General features: G+C 47.8%; 1 protein-coding gene across 3 annotated transcripts in view; it reads right to left on the reverse strand.

Moving 5' to 3' along the window:
- The window catches only part of Nav2 (neuron navigator 2), a 364,636-nt gene that overhangs the window by 130,825 nt on the left and 214,947 nt on the right, over positions 1-18,864 (reverse strand). For all 3 annotated transcript variants that reach the window (XM_052162012.1, XM_052162003.1, XM_052162022.1), the window contains 2 exons: positions 17,145-17,253; positions 15,067-15,456 (listed from right to left, as the gene is read on the reverse strand). In XM_052162012.1, coding sequence (XP_052017972.1) covers positions 15,067-15,456; positions 17,145-17,253 — 499 coding nt within the window. The remainder of the gene's footprint in view (positions 1-15,066; positions 15,457-17,144; positions 17,254-18,864) is intronic.

Genomic DNA, 18,864 nt, shown 5'->3' on the forward strand with positions numbered 1-18,864 from the left:
AACACTACCAGCGTTGGAAAATGGGCAGGCAGCCCCGACCCCCATCCCCACCTCTGTATCTGGGATTTTGTCTTGACTGAATTCTCTTTATTGTGGTTAAACTGTTAGTGTGGATTGCAGCAAATATTTCTAGCACCAGCAGGAAGCTTTCTGTTCACCCTGTGAAAGATGAGACGTATCCTAGCACACAGGAGACTGCTCTCTAGACAAAGCCCCTTTAAGCTCTTTCTTGGCATGAAACATGCTGAACAGAGACGCACTGATACCCAGGAAGTCTTGAAACTCAGATGCACTTAAATCACCAGGGATTCGGAGAAAAATACACTTTCCAGGGCCATGGCTTCTTGGCTGTCCTTAGCAGAGTTCAAATTAGATTTTATTTTATTTTTAAAAAGTACCTTGATTTTTCAGAGCATTTAAAAGTTTATAAGAAAGTTGTACAATCTTCCTCCTGTCAAAGTCTGGTCTACATTAATATTTTATGTGAATGTGGTGCATGTTTGCCACTAGCAAGCCCATTTCACTGACAGATAACTGATGCCTATCTTCACGTGAGCTCTTCTGTGTTTTTAAACTCTGCAAAAGTCATGCATACAGGGGCTGGAAGGATGGCTCAGTGGTCAAGAGCACTAGCTGCTCTTCCAGAGGACCCAGGTTCAATTTCTAGCACCCATATGGTTCCAGGGGACCCAATACCTTCTTGTGGCTTCTGCAGGCATTAGGCTCAGACACATTTATCAGCAAAACACCTATACACATAAATCGAATTTAAAGAATAAGAAAACAATCACATATCCTCTAGACTAGTGTCATAGAATATAATCCAACACTCTTTAAAAAAAAAAAGGCGGAACCCCAGGGCTCCTCCTGGTCACTGTTTTCACATAAATGCAATTAAAACAAGCACGTTGGTAACTCTGCCCTGGGAAGAACCTATCAGAAATGCCACCTCAAATCCTGAAATCAGCAAGATGGGCCTCAGTTTCCCTAAGAATTAGTTGTCATGCTGTGACAAGAATGTCATGATAATTTAAAACATAAATCTTCAGTAACTTGTCCTGGCCTCCTCTGTGGCAAGAGGCAATGCCAACCATATTAATAGGACCCAGGCTGACGCTGCTCCAGCTCTGTCCTCCACCTCAGGTCTGAGCTTGGTAGAAATTATTTTAGAGCCTCAGGTCCCTTCTGAAATATCAGTTAACTAGTGGTTTAGACTGAGAGGCCTCTAGGCCCCTGGAACAGTGTACCTGGTGGAGATCCATCTGTCTGGTGAGCTCATGGCTGAGGAGTGTTAGCCACGATGACCTCAGAGCGCAGCAGACGACATGTGGCAGTCACAGGAGTATCCCAGTTTCTACCCTGTCAGAAGAATCCTCCCTGAGCTGGGAAGTGATTCAGTGGGTAAAGCCTAAGGACTTGAGTTATGACCCCACAGATCCGAATAAAAGCTGGACTTCAAAGGGTGAGCATCTGGAATCCCAGTACCACACCATGGGAAGAGGGAGGTAGAGACAGGAGATGCTCCAGATGCTTGTGGACTATCTATCTATCTGGGTAGCATAGCAACCAAGGGACCCTGCTCAAACCAGGTAGAAAATGGGACACCCAAAAGCTGTCCTCTGTCTTCTATATGCGCACACATTCCTGTCCACACCAAGTTCTCCCACAAGCACATCCAACACACTGAGATATGCTGGGTTAGCTTCTGGGATGGCTACACCTGTCGTTGCAAAGTGTCTGACCTGTTCCTCAACTCCTAAAGTGTCCCATGACACAAGTTCTTTTTACATCACAGCCAGAAACACATATGCTGGCTTTGAGACTTCTCTCTAGAAGACGACCAGAGCCTTTGAGGGCGGGATCAGACACCGAGCTCCCTGCTCTTCTGGCTTCAGCCGACAGGCCAGGGGAACTGCCTTTGCCTGTCTGACACCACGAATCGAGTGTCTGGCACCGCACTGGAGGCTCACACAAGCTCCACCTAGTCTTTATCAAGACCGCAACTGAGAGAAATGCCAAGGTATCCTGAGAACAGGCAGTGAGGGAGGCTGGCTTGTAACCAGGATGCGTCTCTTCTGCAGGTTGAGTCGCTGGGTAAAAATGGCCAGATTTCTGGCGGTTCCTGGGAGAGGGAGAGGCTGCAGAAAGGGCTGGCTAGAGGAGCGTTATATGTAGGCATTTGCTCTGGAAGTGGCCCGTGTTTAAGGCCATGGCATTCTTTTCAACACAAACTTCAGGCAGCTGCTGTTGAGGGGTGGGTGCCAGCCTGCATGCGGGGGACACAGGAATCTAGGTCCTTGACTTCACAACTGCTTGCATGGGCTCAACAAGGGTAAACACAGAGATAAGTACTAGAGAGGGCTTCTCAGAGGGGGAACCCCTCAAGAGACATCTTGGAAGTATTGGCAGGGAAGCCTTGGGCTGGAGAAGTTAGTGAGCATGTACACACACACACACACACACACACACACACACACACGCATGCATGCACACTCATTGACACATACAATAATAAAAATTTACAAGCATATATTACAAACAGAGTCGGCAAAGATAGTTCAGCAGTTAAGGACACTAACTGCTTTTGCGAAGGATCTGGGTTCCATTCCCAGCACCACATAAGCTGGGCATGGTAGAGTATTAACAGCACTCTATGTATGTCCCCTTACCAGGATGATTGGCACAGGCATGTCCTCAGAAGGGACAGACGTGACACAGACTTGTAGGTCGACATGTCTCTTCGTATATAGCAAGGCAGCTGCTGGTGTCATGGGGGTGGAGGGATGAAGCCAGGAGTTAGTCAGAAGCCAGGAGCACAAAGGCAAACTAGCCATCTGTTGACAGATGGTAGCCAATAGTGGAGAGGACCAAGAGCAGTCGGGTGCTGTGCTGGGCAGGCTGAGGGGAAGTACACTCCGGGACAGGAAATGGGGCTAATACCAGGGGCCTCCAGAACACATAGTTTGCCTTAAATAATCGCACCAGGAGCTATAATCATAACAGCCGTGACACACAGGCTAAGGGATGGGGTCGATGATTGGTTTTCATTCTACTCTTTAACTTGCTCCAATGCAATACTTTCACAAACAAGATAAACTGGCGGTACCATTTAAACATGGCTGGGAGGGGAGGGGGTGGGGAGGAGGGGGAGCCAAATTCTGTAAGCCACACAGTTAGAAAGTGTATTTGATGCTATAACCTTTAATAGCTTTTCAGACCCTGCTTTCACTATATACAAGAGGTATAATGACTGTTTTGTGGGTAATAAGCTTATAATGGGTCTTAGTAGCCGTAGTCCATTGCTCCTCTGAACCCTTTATCCTGGGGTTTGGGATCAGACTCAGAGGGCAGAGTGCTTGCTTAGCAGAGATCAACACCAAGTAAGTGGGCATACTGGTGCATACCTGTGGTCTTAGCACCAGGGAGGTAGAACCAAGAGGGTGAGAAGTCCACGATCACCCTCAGCTACATGTCGAGTTTCGGGCCAGTGTGGGATGCGTAAAACCCTGTCTCAAAACAAATAAAATCTCCAATCCGCCCCCCACCCCATGGTCAGATCAGCTGCCAGAACAGGAAAGAGGCCTGTCTGATTTTGTGTTTATTTTAACAGGCCTGGGTTTAAATTTTTTCTTAGAAGAATCACCTTTGGGGTCGCTCTGAGGCCTGATCTATGGGGTCCTGTCTTTCCAGGAGAACTGTTCCCAGAAAGGAACACCCAGTTCTGTTCCCTTAACCACGGACCCACAGTGACTCCTGGGTAAACCAGGGCATCCTGAACCCCCAGCTGGAAGATCTTCCTTTGAAGGAAGGAATCCCCTTGCAATCTCTCATACATGGCATTCCAGGCTTGGAAACATTCAGGACAGGGAGTTCTGTGTTTCTGGTCTCTGCAAACCGCCCTCCCCCATCCCCACTCCCTACTCTCCCCCCCCCACCCCCAACCTAACATCTCTGATTGGCAGCACACTCTTGTGCACTTTCACTGCAGGTCATCTGAGTGTCTTCCGCAGTGAAAAATACGAGTCTAAATCCCATCTGTGGTCAGAGCTTGGTTCTTTGGGACCTTCTGTTCACTGAATGCTTTCTACACCTCCCATTGGGGCTCTGTGTCGTCATTCATCTCCCAAACAGCCCCCAGCCTTGCTTTAAACTCCTATGACCTGGCACCAAGAACTCAATAAACCCCGGAACACTCTCCAGCCAGCAAACACTGACCTACCTCCCTTGTTCATTATTCTGCTATCAAGCCAAGCAATGGCAGGCATTAAACATTAGACACATCTACATCTAGCAGGGGGCAACACCAGAAGAGACAAGGCTGGGGTTCTCAATTCTTAAGTGCTCAGGCTTATAGCCCTTTGCAGGTGTGTGATATGGGACATGACATTTCTTCTGTGCTCAGTTTTCAGGTCTCTGATGGGAATCATGACACAGGCACAGTGCTAGACAGTACCTTGTCTTCCCAGGGCCTGCAGTGCAAGCTACTCCTCAGGGATTACTCACACTCATAAAGAAAACTGTCTATTCCTCCCCGAGAGGCCATCCATGTTGATAGCTCATCAGCTAAAGGGTAGGGGCTCATGATCTGGAGTGTTCGCTAGCTTAACCTTGTGTGGGTCTTATGAAGGGAAACCACAGTTGATGTGAGTTACATGCAAACTGTGCTGTTAAGTCTAGAATACACTGGTTTGCTAGGTCTCTTCAACCTCTTGTCTCTTATGATCTTTCCACTTTCTCTTCTATGTTGTCTCCTAAACCTTGGGGAGGGAGACTATTTATTTATGTCTGACATCCATTTATGTCTGAGCACTCCACAGATATTTATTCTCTGCATTTTGATCGTGTGAATTATGATTGTTCTTAAAGTTCTTAGCAGCCCAGTGCTCTGAGCCCCACCCTCTGAATATCCCTAGCTAGCTCCTCACTCCCTGTGGCTTCGCGTTCTTCCTATCTGCCTTCCAATCTTCCCTCTCAGAGAAGCCACACTGGCAAAGACCTGGGAACACACACATTGAATCTAATCTCAGAGAATATTTGGTTCTAGATATTGTTACCCATGTGACACATCCCAGCAACTCCCTTTCTGAGCTTCAGTTTCCTCAAAGATAAACAGGGAGCCAGGCAATGATGGTGCAAACATTTAATCCCAGCACTTGGGAGGCAGAGGCAGGAGGATCTCTGAGTCCAAAGTCAGCCTGGTCTACAGAGTGAGTTCCAGGACAGCCAGGGTTGCACAGAGAAACCCTGTTTCAAAAAACAGACAAAACAGACAAACAAACAAAGGTAAATAGAGATTTAAATCAGCCTCCATCTCAAGGAACTGTTTGGCCAGTTGAAGAAGAGGTGAGACAGTCTCTGTATATACCTAGAATACCAGAGACCATCCAAACCGTGGATCAAATAGACAACTGTGTGGGTATGGTGAATTGACTCTCTAGCCTTCAACCTCCCCCACAGATCCAACACCTCATCTATTTTCCCCCCAGTTTCTGACTATTTGAGTTGATGTCACTCTTTATACTTGCCTACTCAAATATTTGAAATTCCTAATTGTAAAAGAGATGACCAGTTGATTACAGACACAGCTCTGGCAGGAGACCCATACTCCCACATACAGCAAAGATAAGCACAAACCCCCGCTTCCTCTTCCCAAATCAAGAAGGCCATGATTTATAGCTAGGAAGACTTCTCCTTGGAGTGTATTACTTCATATTTGAGTCTCAGAAGGCATCAGTGAAGGCTCATCTCATGAGCACCTGAGTCTCATGACTCAGGGATGCTGGGGACCTGGAAAAGGGTACAACACTCCCTCTGAGGCACACATACTTTCAACTCTGGTCCCACTCCCTACAAGATGCTCTAGCTTTGAGCTCCTGCCATGTCATTCTCTGTCTCTGGGGCACAGGTAAGCTATATCTCCTGCCTCAGACAACTCATTTTCTTGATCCCACACAAGGCCTGTGATAGACTGAGAGGGCAAATGGTATGTGTCAAATTGGCTAGGCTGTGAGGCCTCGGTATTCAGTCAAACCCTATTCTAGATGTTGTGATGAGGTTCTCTCTTCAGTGAGACTTGAGTTTAACTCAGCAGATGCTGGATATTCATTATGGGTTATGATTCGATATATATAGGTGGGCTCATCGGTTATGATTCAATATACATATAGGTGGGCTCATCTAAACAGCTGCGTACTTTAAAACAGACAGATCCTGAGGAGGGACTCGTGTCTGCGGATGGCCCTACAACTTATGCTCTGGACCACTTTGGGGGCTTTCAATTTGCATGGTTAATTCCCTAAAGTGCACTGATGTCCTTCAGTCCCTGTTGGCTCTGTCTGGTCCTTGGTACTCAGAAGCAGCATGGCCTCATCGCTGAGAATGTCCTAAGAAGGATAAAGAACTCAGACACATGGAAAACAGGGGCTTAGAAAATGAAGCAGTTTCCCCAAGCAATGGCTGGCAGGTTCTCTAACTCCCACTGGAAAGTATCTTGCACAGCAAGTTGGGAGGTTGTTCACTACAAAACCTCAGCTTATCTTGATGAGGGCCTCAGCACACGAAGCCTCCAGTTTGAGTCTTTCAGCATGGGATTACTGTCTCAGGGCCAAGACTCTCCCAACTCCATCCAGATGCTTTTCTTCATATCCATCTCTACTCCAATCTGGTCTTCTCCAATCCTGCCACCATAAATCTGCCAAGGCCATTCTAGTTGCTGGCCAGGCAAAAGCAACTGGGAAGGGATTTGCAACGCCAGTGGCTCATGTTTAAGATAAGAGTCAACATGGGATGGATTTTCTAGAAGAGAATGGCCCAAAGGCTTAACAGGAAAAGCAGGGGAGTTTTTTTTAACATGTGTTCATTTGCGAAGTACGGGACAGAGAAAGAAGGGCTCTGCAATGCTCTCCAGCAAAGGGTGGAGGGTACAGGAGGGCACCAAGACACAGTGGAACTCTAGCTCACAAAGGGAAAGAAACAGCAAAAGGAGAGGCCAGCTTTTCATGTCTTTTGGGGGTTTAAAATGTTTCGGTGCATTTAAGAACAGTATCATATAAAATCTGAATTTTGGAGTTGGAGCTAGCACACAGAAGGGCAAAGAAAACATTAGCCCCCCCCCCCTCCAATGTTTGACAATGCATCCAACGCTACAGGGTGGGATATATTCCCTGCATACAGAAATGCCCCTTCCGAGTGTTAAGCTCATGGGCCACAGGTTTATACTAGAGAGTAGCTTCGACAATCCAATTTTAGTACAAAAAGGATTATCAAATGATCTACCCCAGAAAACAAATTCACTCCCCAGGAGCACAGCTAAGGGCTGGGGATGAGATATTTGCTAAATACATGCCAACTGAAATCTACTAAATGGCTGAGTATCTGGAGAGCTGCTGAGTGGGCCCTGTGCGGAATTCCCTGATGATAAATATCTGAAGGCTAGCCCGTCACGACAGACATGGATGGGTATTTGTTGAGACTGTAAACCCACATGGAATCTGGGGATGGCAAGGGAATATTCTCCCATAAGCAGCTGACAGGGCAGAGCATGGGTGGGGAAGGAAGGAGAGCCCCGAGAGGTGTTGGTAAGTCACCACGAGGTTCTCTGACATAGCATAGCATGTTGCCAGTGGAGCAGTTAATGCTCATAGTCAACCAATATGTTGACAGGTTCCCACCTCAGCCCTGACTCATTCTTAGGAGAGGCTCCACTAGCTTCTATCATCTGAAGTCTGAGAACGAGCTGGGGTGAGGAGATGGAGTCTGAGAACTTCTTTGAACCAGACTGAGCTAGGTTGTATGCACACATTGAAATGTCTTTGGGTCTTGGTACCTCAGCACCATGGCCACAGAGAGTTAGAAGGATATACAGGCTCCAGGAACTCTGCCACCTTCTGTCTGTGTCATTCCGGCCCCACTGTCACTGCTCCTCAGAGCGACATTATCCTCAGATGAGGCTCACTGGTTTCCTACAGAATCAAGAGGCCACGAAGGCCCTGCACTGTTTCCAGACTTTTCCCAAAGGCCTCCACACATTGGCTTTCCATGCTAACAGGAATGACGGACACCCCTAACACCAGGAAAGTCTTCTTCACTGTGTCTTGGCAGAATGTGAAAGCTTGTGAAGCCAGGGTGTGCTTCTCCTAAGGCCCTGGACCACTACCCGGTTTAAAAGAACTTCTCACTCTTTTAATGTGAAGGTCTGAGCAAGAGTCGGGGCAAGAGGCTCACTATGGAGGCAGGAGAGCAGGGTGGAGAGTGAGGCCTGGCAAGCCTTGCAGAAGACCCTACTCCAGACCCAGTCCCTCCGTGAAGGAAGCACATGGTGATGGTAAGGAGACACGGGTTGTGTGAAGATGTACAGAGAACTGCATGTGATGGGACAGCATGTGCAGACAACCAAAAAGCCCAGACCATGTGGCACGAGGCCCATCTGTCCTGTAGCAGGGACCCTGGAGCCACCAAACCCACCCTTGCTCCTCTCTGTCATTTCCTAATAACGCCCCATCTGTTTCTGCTGCAACTGTTATGATGAACCTAGAGCTCCCAACAAATCCTAATGCTGCTATGACGTAATAAATATACTCTGGTCTCTTCCCTTCATTATTAGCAAGAGCCCCAGACTCTCAGAATGTCCTGAGCGAGGGGGTGAGAAGAGTATCTTCCATAAACCCCCCTCCACTGTACCTGCTGAGCTATTTGTGGACAGCAGCTGGTTGTCAGAGGAACCAACCATATGATTTTACTACATCAGAACTCTCAGCCCCACCATCCCTGGGGCTGGGGGCTGGAGATTGGCTTACGCACAAGTGGTCTTATTTAAGCAGTCATGGCTACATAGGAGAATGTCCATCAAATCCCCCAACTATGGGATTCAGAGAGCCCTGAGGTTGGTGAATACACAGGTGCTGGGAAGAAGGCTCCCTCTATTTTTCTGATGGTCAGTCTTCCTAATGTCTCCCAAGTCAGCAGCTAGCTGGCAGAAGGACCTCCCTGAGCTTTTGCAGGACCCTACAAGCAGGGGTCTTTTTCCGAATCACAGAATTCTGCCATGCCCTCTTGGAAACTGCCTGGAGTAGGGCCTTTCAGGACAGCCTCCCCAACAGTTGTTTATCTTGGCTTCTGGGAATAGCATACAAAGGCTTCCTCTCCTATCCGTTTGCCTGCAATGGCCTGACAAGTCACTTGGGACCAGTCCTAAAAAGACAGTGGGGAGGAACCACCAGGTAAGAGCCTTTCAAGCAATGAACAAGACTTGATGCCACCTGCTGGCTGCCTGGGGAAAGACACCTCAAGCAACAGCTCTATGATATTCAGTGCGGGAAGGCCAAGTGTCTTGGCCCCATTGGGCAAATGGCCTGGTGCATTCTGTGCTGTTTCTCTTCCCTGCTGTCATTGTCAGCACAGGGGAAGCTCAGAAGCCAGAACAGGTGGCCGGGGCCTCAGGTTCAAAAGGTCTTTGACTTCAGACGCACACTCATGCAGAAGAATAGGGCTGGTCTTCTGTTCTAAAGACCAACTGAAGCAAGCACTCATTCGTTTATGAACTGTTTACTATGGGACGGCTGCTGTGCCAACCAATTAAGGTGTGTGAGCATTCAAGACAGATGTGACCTTACTCTTCAGAGCATGCGACAGGTATGTTATTGTCTCCCTCTGTAGATCTCCCTTCTAGGCATAGGCATGTGCATACCTTATCACAGACACGCATGTACAGGCACATGCAGAGCAGCTCTAAGGTGGTACTGTACCCACAGCTGGCACTGACACTTCCCATCTCAGATGACCAGAGACAACAGGAGGGGGTCTTGGCCCTAATGGGGTCAGGGTAAGCCTAGAAAGCAGAAACACCCTGTAACCCTATAGATTGGATGCCTGTGCTGGTTATCAGGAGACAGGATCCCAGGGAAGGGAGGTAATTTAGTTTCCACAAGGTCTTATGAATAGAACTTCTAGATGGGACTGAAGTCAGATCCTTTTTAGAAGGGAAAACCACAAGCTTTTCCTTTCTTTGACATGCAAAGAGAGAGGCCTCACTGAAACCCTTCCTCTGCTGTCTAAAACCCAAGACTAAGGGCACTTTATGATATCAGCCAGGGCTGTCTGAGGTATGTCCTGAAGTACTGATGAAGTTACAAGTCAGTCAGCGGGGGCAGGCTTCTTGATTTTTTTTGAGGAACTATGTCTCTCAAGAGAAATCTGCCCACCTCGGTGGACGGGGTATTTGCCTGCCACTGAGCAGGGAGCTTAGGCTGTGAAGATGCCAGTCTTGAAGACCAGAGTGCTGGAAGCTTTGCCTTCTCGCCCACGCTGGTTAGCAACAGCTGAGGAGCAGCTTCCTTGCCTGTAGTACCACCACCTTAGCATAACTGTACTACTCAAGGGCATGGGGTTACAGCAACGTCTGCATTGGCCACTAGATGACATCACAGGCCAAACTGGCTTCCCTTAAGTGTTCGATGACAAGGACCACTGGGAGGTCCTTCCAGGGTGAGTAACACAAATAGTCACAGAATATTAAATGTCTACTATGCCCTACTCTCTGGATTTAGGCAAGTGATAGGTACTATATACTTCTAGACGTATGGAGAAAACATGCAGGCCTATTTATACATACATACATGTGTCTATGGACACACATACTTTAGTAGCTATGATTCTTTGCCTGGTGCAAATTTTTAATTTTTTAATATTGAGAATGTGTTCCAGTTCATTTGGTAGGGCAGGGATTAAATATCTGGTCTCTTTTGTTCTTAGCCCATGTTATGTGATGCCAGCCAGTCCTCATGAGAAAGGCTTACCTGCTTGTTTAGGGAAGAGTCAAGACCAACAGAACCACATGGGGGGCGCACGTCTATGGGGTGGTGTTTCTCAGCACAGCCAGACAGGCTTGCTAGGGAAAGGAGCCACATAGAGAAGTGGCATGGCCCAAACACAGGACTCACTTGTGTTAATGGCACACTGTATGAGGGGCCACAACTGGGTAAGTCAGGGGAGGCAGATGGATGAACCTCCAAGAGTGATCCGTGCTCACTTCAGAGCTATTTTCAAAGGCTACAGAAGCCACCAAAGGTTCTTAAAGAAAGCGAGAGAATTTTTGAGGTTAAGTTTAAATGGTTGATTTTTCCAGGAAGGAATGTATATTTATACTTCAGAAGATTATACAATCCAGTGCTGCCTTTGAAAGGGGGAAAAAAAAACACTTCAAAACACATGGGTGCTAAATCTGCCCTTATAATTTCATTCTGTGCCACATGGCACTCTGAAGTTTTAGAATCAGCGCGCAGGACGGACATCAAGACTTGCTAAGGGAATCCCTTCCTCTGTCACTCTAATTTCTTCTCGATTATAACCAAGACCCAGTTCGTCAGCCTGAAGAAGCAGCGGGGTCAGATGATGATGTGTAACGTGTTTACACACCAGGGTGTGATAAACACACAGGGGGACAACTGCCCTCTCCACGCAGCTCTTAGCTTGACCCCACAGGGATGCAATATCGTCAGGGTCAGGTGCACACAGAGAGAACACCAGCCACACATGAAGAGCTCAGCTGACACACCGAGCCAGGGCCCAGCCACAGGTGAAAAAACAAAGCCACAGGTTTTCAGAAACTAGACTTAACTTCCATCACAGGTTCCTGAATGCATTTGCTGTCAACTTTGGCAAACATTTTCCTTAAAGAGCCTCTAACCTGATGAAGATTGTTCAGGCACTGAGGTCATGCTTCCCCTAAGCGGAATGAACAGCTGGATACAAGCTTGCCACTGCACTGCTTCTAAGATCCCATATGTTACAGGCTGATAGGACATCTAGATCACAGTGGAAATGTTGTGTCTTTGTTAGATAAACATCTGTAACAAGATGCAAGCTCAAAAAAGAGGTCAGCTAGAAGGTAAACGTGTGCATCTGGTGACTGGAGAGTTTAGGGAATTTAGATGCTATGCTTGACAGTACCGGGCTCACAAAAGGCTTCCGGGGTTTAAACCCTTGATGGAGTTTCTCATCCATCCACTGTCTCATAAGTGACATATTGAGCAGATTCTGGAAAGCAGAAAAAGCAGCCAGTCCTGAGACTCACGACTGTGTCGGTTTAAGAAAAGGAAAAGAAGTGGCTTAGAAAGGCATTAGGCCCTGGGCACATGAAGCTGATCTACTAACTTGGCCTCACAGCAGAACCCTACCTGTGTTTCACAGATGGAGGTAGGCTTAGCAAGTGTTCCAGAAAGTTCCGAGCAGAAAGAACATTATCACCTAGGCTGTCTTTCTGGTTTGGAAAGTCCCATCGTAGAAAGCATCCTGAAGGAAAGTGCAGAGTTCCTGGGTTTCAGTCACAGGGCTGTGCTTCTGCTTCTGCATACTGCACACTTCCTCTAAGCCCTGTCCCAAATGCGGAAAGCACCAGCTTCCCAAAGCAGGGAACCAAGAAAACCAGGGGACATCGCTAAGCTTTGAACTGGAGTGTGCACATGTCTCCACCTTGTGGACACTGTCAATACTCTATTAAACTCAATCCAGCATCCAGCAACAGCAAGGAAGTAGCTCTTTGTCACAGGGTACAGAAGCCTCAGAGGAACCAGGATGTGGGCTTGTATATCACGATGAGAAAGGGAAATGACCAACTCGAGGTTAGCTGTGCTGGATGCCCAAATTGCTTAAACAACAGTACCAGATTAAACTCTGTGCACTTCAGTTTTATATATACACTGTATATATACACTGTATATATGCCTGCTAACGGTGTTCTCGGAAAGCTGGAAACACACGGTGGTGCTGACTTGGCCTGACTATGCCTGACTGCTCATCAGGGCATTGGCTTTGAAGCTTTTCTGGATGGGAGAGATTTGTTAAGGCTGTAAGAATTTAGTAGCTCTTGGTTTTGAAGGTTTTACCACCTGAAGTGCTCCTGACTTCGGCACAACATTCAAACATCTCTATGGCCATGCTTTAACTTTTTTATTACATTTTTTCTTCTTCAATATCTTTTAGTATGTGTGAGGAAGAGAAAGAGAAAGATAGAAGGAGGGAAGGAAGAGGACAAAGAGAGGTAGAGAGGGAGAAAAGAAGAAAGGAGGGGGGACAGAGAGGAAGGGAGGGGAACAGAGAAACGGAGGGAGGGAGGAAGAGGGACAGAAAGAGGAGAGAGAGAGAAGGGGGAGAGAGAGAGGGAGGGAGGGAGAGAGAGAGGGAGGGAGGGAGAGAATATATACTTGTGTACATGACAATGTCAGGCAATGTCAGACAACTGCTCTGTCACTCTGAGGGAGGGTCTCTTACTGAGCCCAGAGGTAGGGTAGTAGATAGAAGCCTCTGTGACCCTCTTTCCTTCTGCTCGTCAACACTGCCAAGTTAAGTTTCACAAATCTATTCCTAGTTTTTTAATGTGGGTGGTGGGATTTGAACTCAGGTCCTCCAGCAATTACCCTAACCTACTCAACCACCTCCTGAGCTCGATGCCTATCCTTATTTGTAGTTGGGGCTGCAGAGATGGCTTAGTAGTTGAGGGCACCAGCTACTCTTTTTTTTTTTTTTTTTTTTTGTTTTTTTGAGACAGGGTTTCTCTGTGTAGCCCTGGCTGTCCTGGAACTCACTCTGTAGACCAGGCTGGCCTCGAACTCAGAAATCTGCCTGCCTCTGCCTCCCAGAGTGCTGGGATTACAGGCGTGCGCCACCACCGCCCGGTTAAGCTTTTTTTTTTTTTAAAGCCATATATTTTTAATTATGTGTCTGGGTGTACGTATGTGTAAGCAAATGAAGGTCCCCACAGAGGCAGAGGTGTTGGATCCTCGAAGCTGGAGTTACAGTGGTCATAAGCACACCTGACATGGGTGCTGGGAATTGAACTTGGGTCCTCAGGAAGAACAGTGTGTGCTCTTAATTGGTGGCGACCATTTCTCCAGTCCTGGGGTCTGCCCCTTAACAGGTACACAACCACTTGTAAGTTTCCTTGCCTTCCTAGTCCAGTTTCTTCGTTTATCAGTCAAGGACGATGACGTCATTTACCCTCAGCATGGAGCAAGACAACACACCCAAGCACCAACTCAGTTCGTGGCAGCCATGACGAACATGGCACCACTGGCTCTACATCCCATGTCTATGGGGAACGTATACGGTTGCTAGCCCTGACTTTACGTCTCTGTGATTTTCATTGCTAGGACATTAAGGGTGGAAATGGTCTTAGGAAACTTCAGAGAAGGTCATGGGAGTGGATGAAGTCTCAAGATAGGCAATATAAAGAGATGTAAATGACATTTACAACCTTCCTGAGAGTGAAGCCACAAACAGACCCCCTCCCTCCTCCCATTGTACACTGGGTATATAGGCTGATGCTTGTGACTCAGTCCCAGGCGCAGTATCATGGTGGCAAGTCTTTAACTCATGGACAAAGAACAGAGAGAAAGGGACCTTTGGTTTCTCCTCTAGCAGTCATGCGCTCACCCATTCAGAAGTACCCATTAGCTCTGAGGCACACTGCACTAGGGGCTCAGCAGGAGGGGAGGGGAGACAATAACATATCAACTCATCCTCAGGGTGACTTTACATAGTATGGTTCACTTTGAAAAGGGCCCTCCATGGGGTGCAGAAGTGGTGAGGGTGCTGGAGGAGACACCCTTTCAAATGCAATGGCCAGTGGGAGGAGGCTCCACAGAGACCAAGGAATGTAAGCCTGGAACCAGTGCAAAGATGGTGGGGCTCGACAGAGGCAGGGGAATGGGAGGATGGAGGGAGGAGGTGCGACAGGGGAGAGTGAGGGAGGAGGCTGAGGGGAGAAGCATGAGCCCTGAGAGGAAGGAAACAGCCAGGTCACACAAGCCCAGGAGGCTAGGCCACCAGTCGGGCAGTTATTAAGAGCAAGGCTGGTATAAGGGACAGAGGCAGCAGATATGCTCACAAAGTAAAGTTTTGTGGGTCTCCAGCTGAGTCCGTCTACCGGCTCCTTTTGAATCACAGCCCAGCTACCACACCACAGAGCCTCTGGCAGTGGCAGGTGAGGCAGCCAGCATCAACTCTAGAGATCTCTTAGTAAAGGCAGGTGAGAGGGAGGTTGGGACCAGGCCTTCCCGCTTGTTTACTTACCCGCTAGTGATGTCATCAGTTCGGATGTTCTTGCTGAGGACATCACCATCACTCATGTAGCCAGGGGCGTCCATGCTGATGCCTTCCAGGTCTACTTCGTCGCCTGCCTTATCCGAGACATCCACGTGGCAGATGCTGCTGCCCCTGGAGGCCAGTTGCCTTCTCAGAGGGGCAGAGTAGACATAGCGGCCTGCCTCGGCACTGATGAAGCGGCTGGCGTTGGCTCGAGGCGGATACCCATTGCCCATCGAAGGGGCATCTCCTGCCTGGAGCCGGGGGCTTGACTGTCCGAGTCTCCAGGACAGAGGAGTGGGTCTTCCTGTGAGGCTAAGGATGCTGCGGCCGCTTATCTCTGTGGTGACGTTGGTGTCAAACGTAGTTTCTAATGTACTGAAAACATAAAACCAGCCTGGGTTAGGTCCCCAGTGGGTACAGGTTAGATGGTTTTTAAATGTTCAGAACTAGAGAGAAAAAAAAAGTTTCATTTACAAAGCAGGATAAAACAGCAGGCGTCAAGCGCCACCAGTTCCTTTATTAACAAGGAAAAAGAGAAGCCATGTGTTTACCTACACACTCTGAAAATCCTACTGGGGATGCTCTCTTTTAAAATGTGGTAGAAGATACTCTTCACTGACTCTAAATGCAAATGGCAAAGCCGTTTTCTGCTAGAAAACAGGACTCTTCTTTCCAGTTCAGGAAACAGAAAATGCTTAACTTGTGAAGAAGCAACCAAGGACCTCCGGCCTATTTGTTCCAGAGTTGCTGTGTTTGGCTACAGCAGCCTGAGGTGGCATTCCTAAAACTTCACACCCCGCCTCCTCCTTCACTAACATCCCAGAGTCAATGCCAGGGACTAGGTGCAAAGAGGGGTGACAGACACGTGCCTATTCATGAAGTCACAGGACCCCACATCAGGATCCAAGTCCTTCAAATATCTGAAGGGCAAGGAAGGCACTTCCTCCATTCTGGTGACAGTGGTTGTTTTTGTCCCATCCCCTGTCCCCAACTCTGAAATTGACCTAATTTTGTTTTTTTTTTTTTTACATCTTGGACCTCTGAAGACAATAGCTAAAACCCTGTCTACCAAGACTGTTTCTCTTTTCTCTTTCTCTCTCTCTCTCTCTCCCCCCCCTCCCCCCCCTCCCTCCCTCCCTCCCTCCCTCCCTCCCTCCCTTCCTTCCTTCCTTCCTTCCTTTATCCCCAAAGCTGTTGCTTATATGTGGGATATGTTCTTCTAGCTAGGCTACCTCACTGTGTCCCCACCACGATAATGAATTATATATCCCTTTAAGCTAAAAACCAAAACAAACTGCTTTCTTCCTCAAGTCCCTTTCCTTAGGTATTTAGTCATAGCAGAGATGAGAAGAGTAACAGATGGGGTGGGGAACACCCCGCTCCCCCCCCCACTTCCTCCTTTTATACATTTACCAAAGAAAGTGAAACTGGAGAACCTTTGGGAGCCCAGCGGGTTACCAGGGACTCTTTGATTTTCAAAGCTAAAAACAAACTGTGAGACCTCATTCTGCCAAAATCAGGGAGGAGCACCGGCAATACATCCTCCTTTAGGGTCTCGCTGAACAAGGAAAACAACCTGAGATTCCTTCCAACAAAACCATAGTTTAAACAGAGCAGGAGTTTTATAAACACTTCCTCTCATCTTTCATACACGTGCATGACTAACAATATCGGTGTTGTGTATCAGGAGACCTGGTAGGAATTCAAGTTACTCAGTTTGTTACATGGGTCAAACATAGTTCACCTGTTCTTCCAACCGCATGCTGTAGTCTTGAAAAATGCAAGTAAAATAAAGTTTAAAGTGGAACTGGAGCAATTTCCTGTGGGCGGTGAACTTGGAAACCTTGTGCTCTGGGGTGGTATCTGTCTACACTAGCTTTCATCCCCTCTGCTCTGTGAATTGTCTTGGATTCTTCATGAATTCTAACACACTTGAGGACAAGGTTATCTATTCCACTCTCAACCAAACCCCTTTGTGGGTGGCACGGCGGGCGGGAGAGAAGCAGAGTTAGAAGGAGCTCCCAGCAAGCTCTCTCAGCAAAGCAGCTCAGCGCTGCCCATACCTGTGTGTAACCTGAGTTCCCCGTAAACTGGACATGGTCTCTTCTAAATTCTGTCGTAGGTCTGCGATGTTCTTTACTGTCCGAAGCCGGCGAGCCTCGGGGTCTTCTGCTGGAGAAGCAAGGGTTAAGATCAGTCTAACTCTGCTAGAGCATGAGGTTCTTACAAACAGCAAGCAAGTAGGGGACAGTAATGCTGATCTATGTCCAGCTTCTTCTTATTATTATTTTTTAAAAGATCTGTTATATGTATGTACACCATAGCTGTCTTCAGACACACCAGAAGAGGGCGTCAGATCCCATTACAGATGGTTGTGAGCCACCATGTGGTTGCTGGGATTTGAACTCCGGACCTTCGGAAGAGCAGTCAGTGCTCTTAACCACTGAGCCATCACTGCAGCCCTATGTCTAGCTTCTTGTTTACTGTAAGGACTTGATACTACATGGATAGACAGATGGATGGATAGATGATGAATGGACACATGGATGGATACCTACATGTCTGTTTGTCTGTCTGCATAAATAAACAGATGCATACACACATGGATAGATGAATGTATAGATGTGTGAACACACACACATACACGAATGAGATGGATAGGTGGATGCATACCTGCAAGTCTGTCTGTCTGTTGTATGTATACATCACACATGAATAGATGGATACATATGGATGAATGGCTGGATGGGTGGATGGATACCTGCAGGTCTGTCTGTCTACATGCATGCACAGATGAATAGATGGCTGAATGAAGGGGTTAAATCCAAAGAGGTTCCTTCTGAAGATGTGCAGGCCAGGGCTGACCACACCTCTAGGAGCACTTTTCTGCCCAGAAGAAAATGTGAGGAGTGTCCCTTTGATTCTCTGGGTAGGACAAGTGCCTTACAAAACCACCTGCGTTTGCTCGTCACTGAATCTACAAGGGAAGGGCTGCCTCACTCTCGCTTCCAACACACTGTTTGTTGACTAGCAGCTGTGTGGTCAGGTCTGGAGAAGTTGGCCTCCCCCACCTCCTGATTCCAGGCCTCTCAAAGGAGCACAGCCACAGCACCAGTCTCCAAAGATAGTTGTGGGGGAAACATGGGTTATTGCCGTCACTTCCTCTTTACATTGTGCCCCTCACAAGCCCCCGACGAATGCCTCAGGAGCCTCTGAAAAGCAGCAGAGCTGTGGGGTAGGGCATGGCCTGCATTCCTACGTCTGAGTAGAACTCAGCTTCCAGTGTCTCCAGAGCACGCTGCGCACAGGCCGAGACCCCGAGTGCCTCTCGACACAGCCCTGCGTTCTGCTCTTCAGCTCTGTTCTTTCATCTGGCTTTACAGGACGATGAGAAGCAAAACAACTACAGTCATGATTTCAGAAGTGGGTTTCAGTATGATTTAAACTGATTTAAGTATCTTCTAGAGAGATGGCTCAGCAGTTGAGAGCATTTGTTCCTCTTGCAGAGGACCTGAGTTTGATTCCTAGCCCCCTCACCGGTCCTGGCACAACTGACCACAACTCTGGTTCCAGGAGAACTGACTGCCTCTTCTGGCCTTTGCAGGCCCCAGGAATGCATATGGCGCACAGACCTACACATAGGTGTAAACACTCATACACATAAAGAGGTAAAAAAAAAAAAAAAAGGTGTTTTTTTCCTCCTTGTGGCAACTTCAAGGATAGCTAAGATCAGAGACTCGCAAGGGTCTTTAAATGCCTGCAACTCATTTTAAGGGATGGGCA

This window comes from Apodemus sylvaticus, chromosome 1 (assembly GCF_947179515.1).
Source record: "Apodemus sylvaticus chromosome 1, mApoSyl1.1, whole genome shotgun sequence".
NCBI classification, from domain to species: domain Eukaryota; kingdom Metazoa; phylum Chordata; class Mammalia; order Rodentia; family Muridae; genus Apodemus; species Apodemus sylvaticus.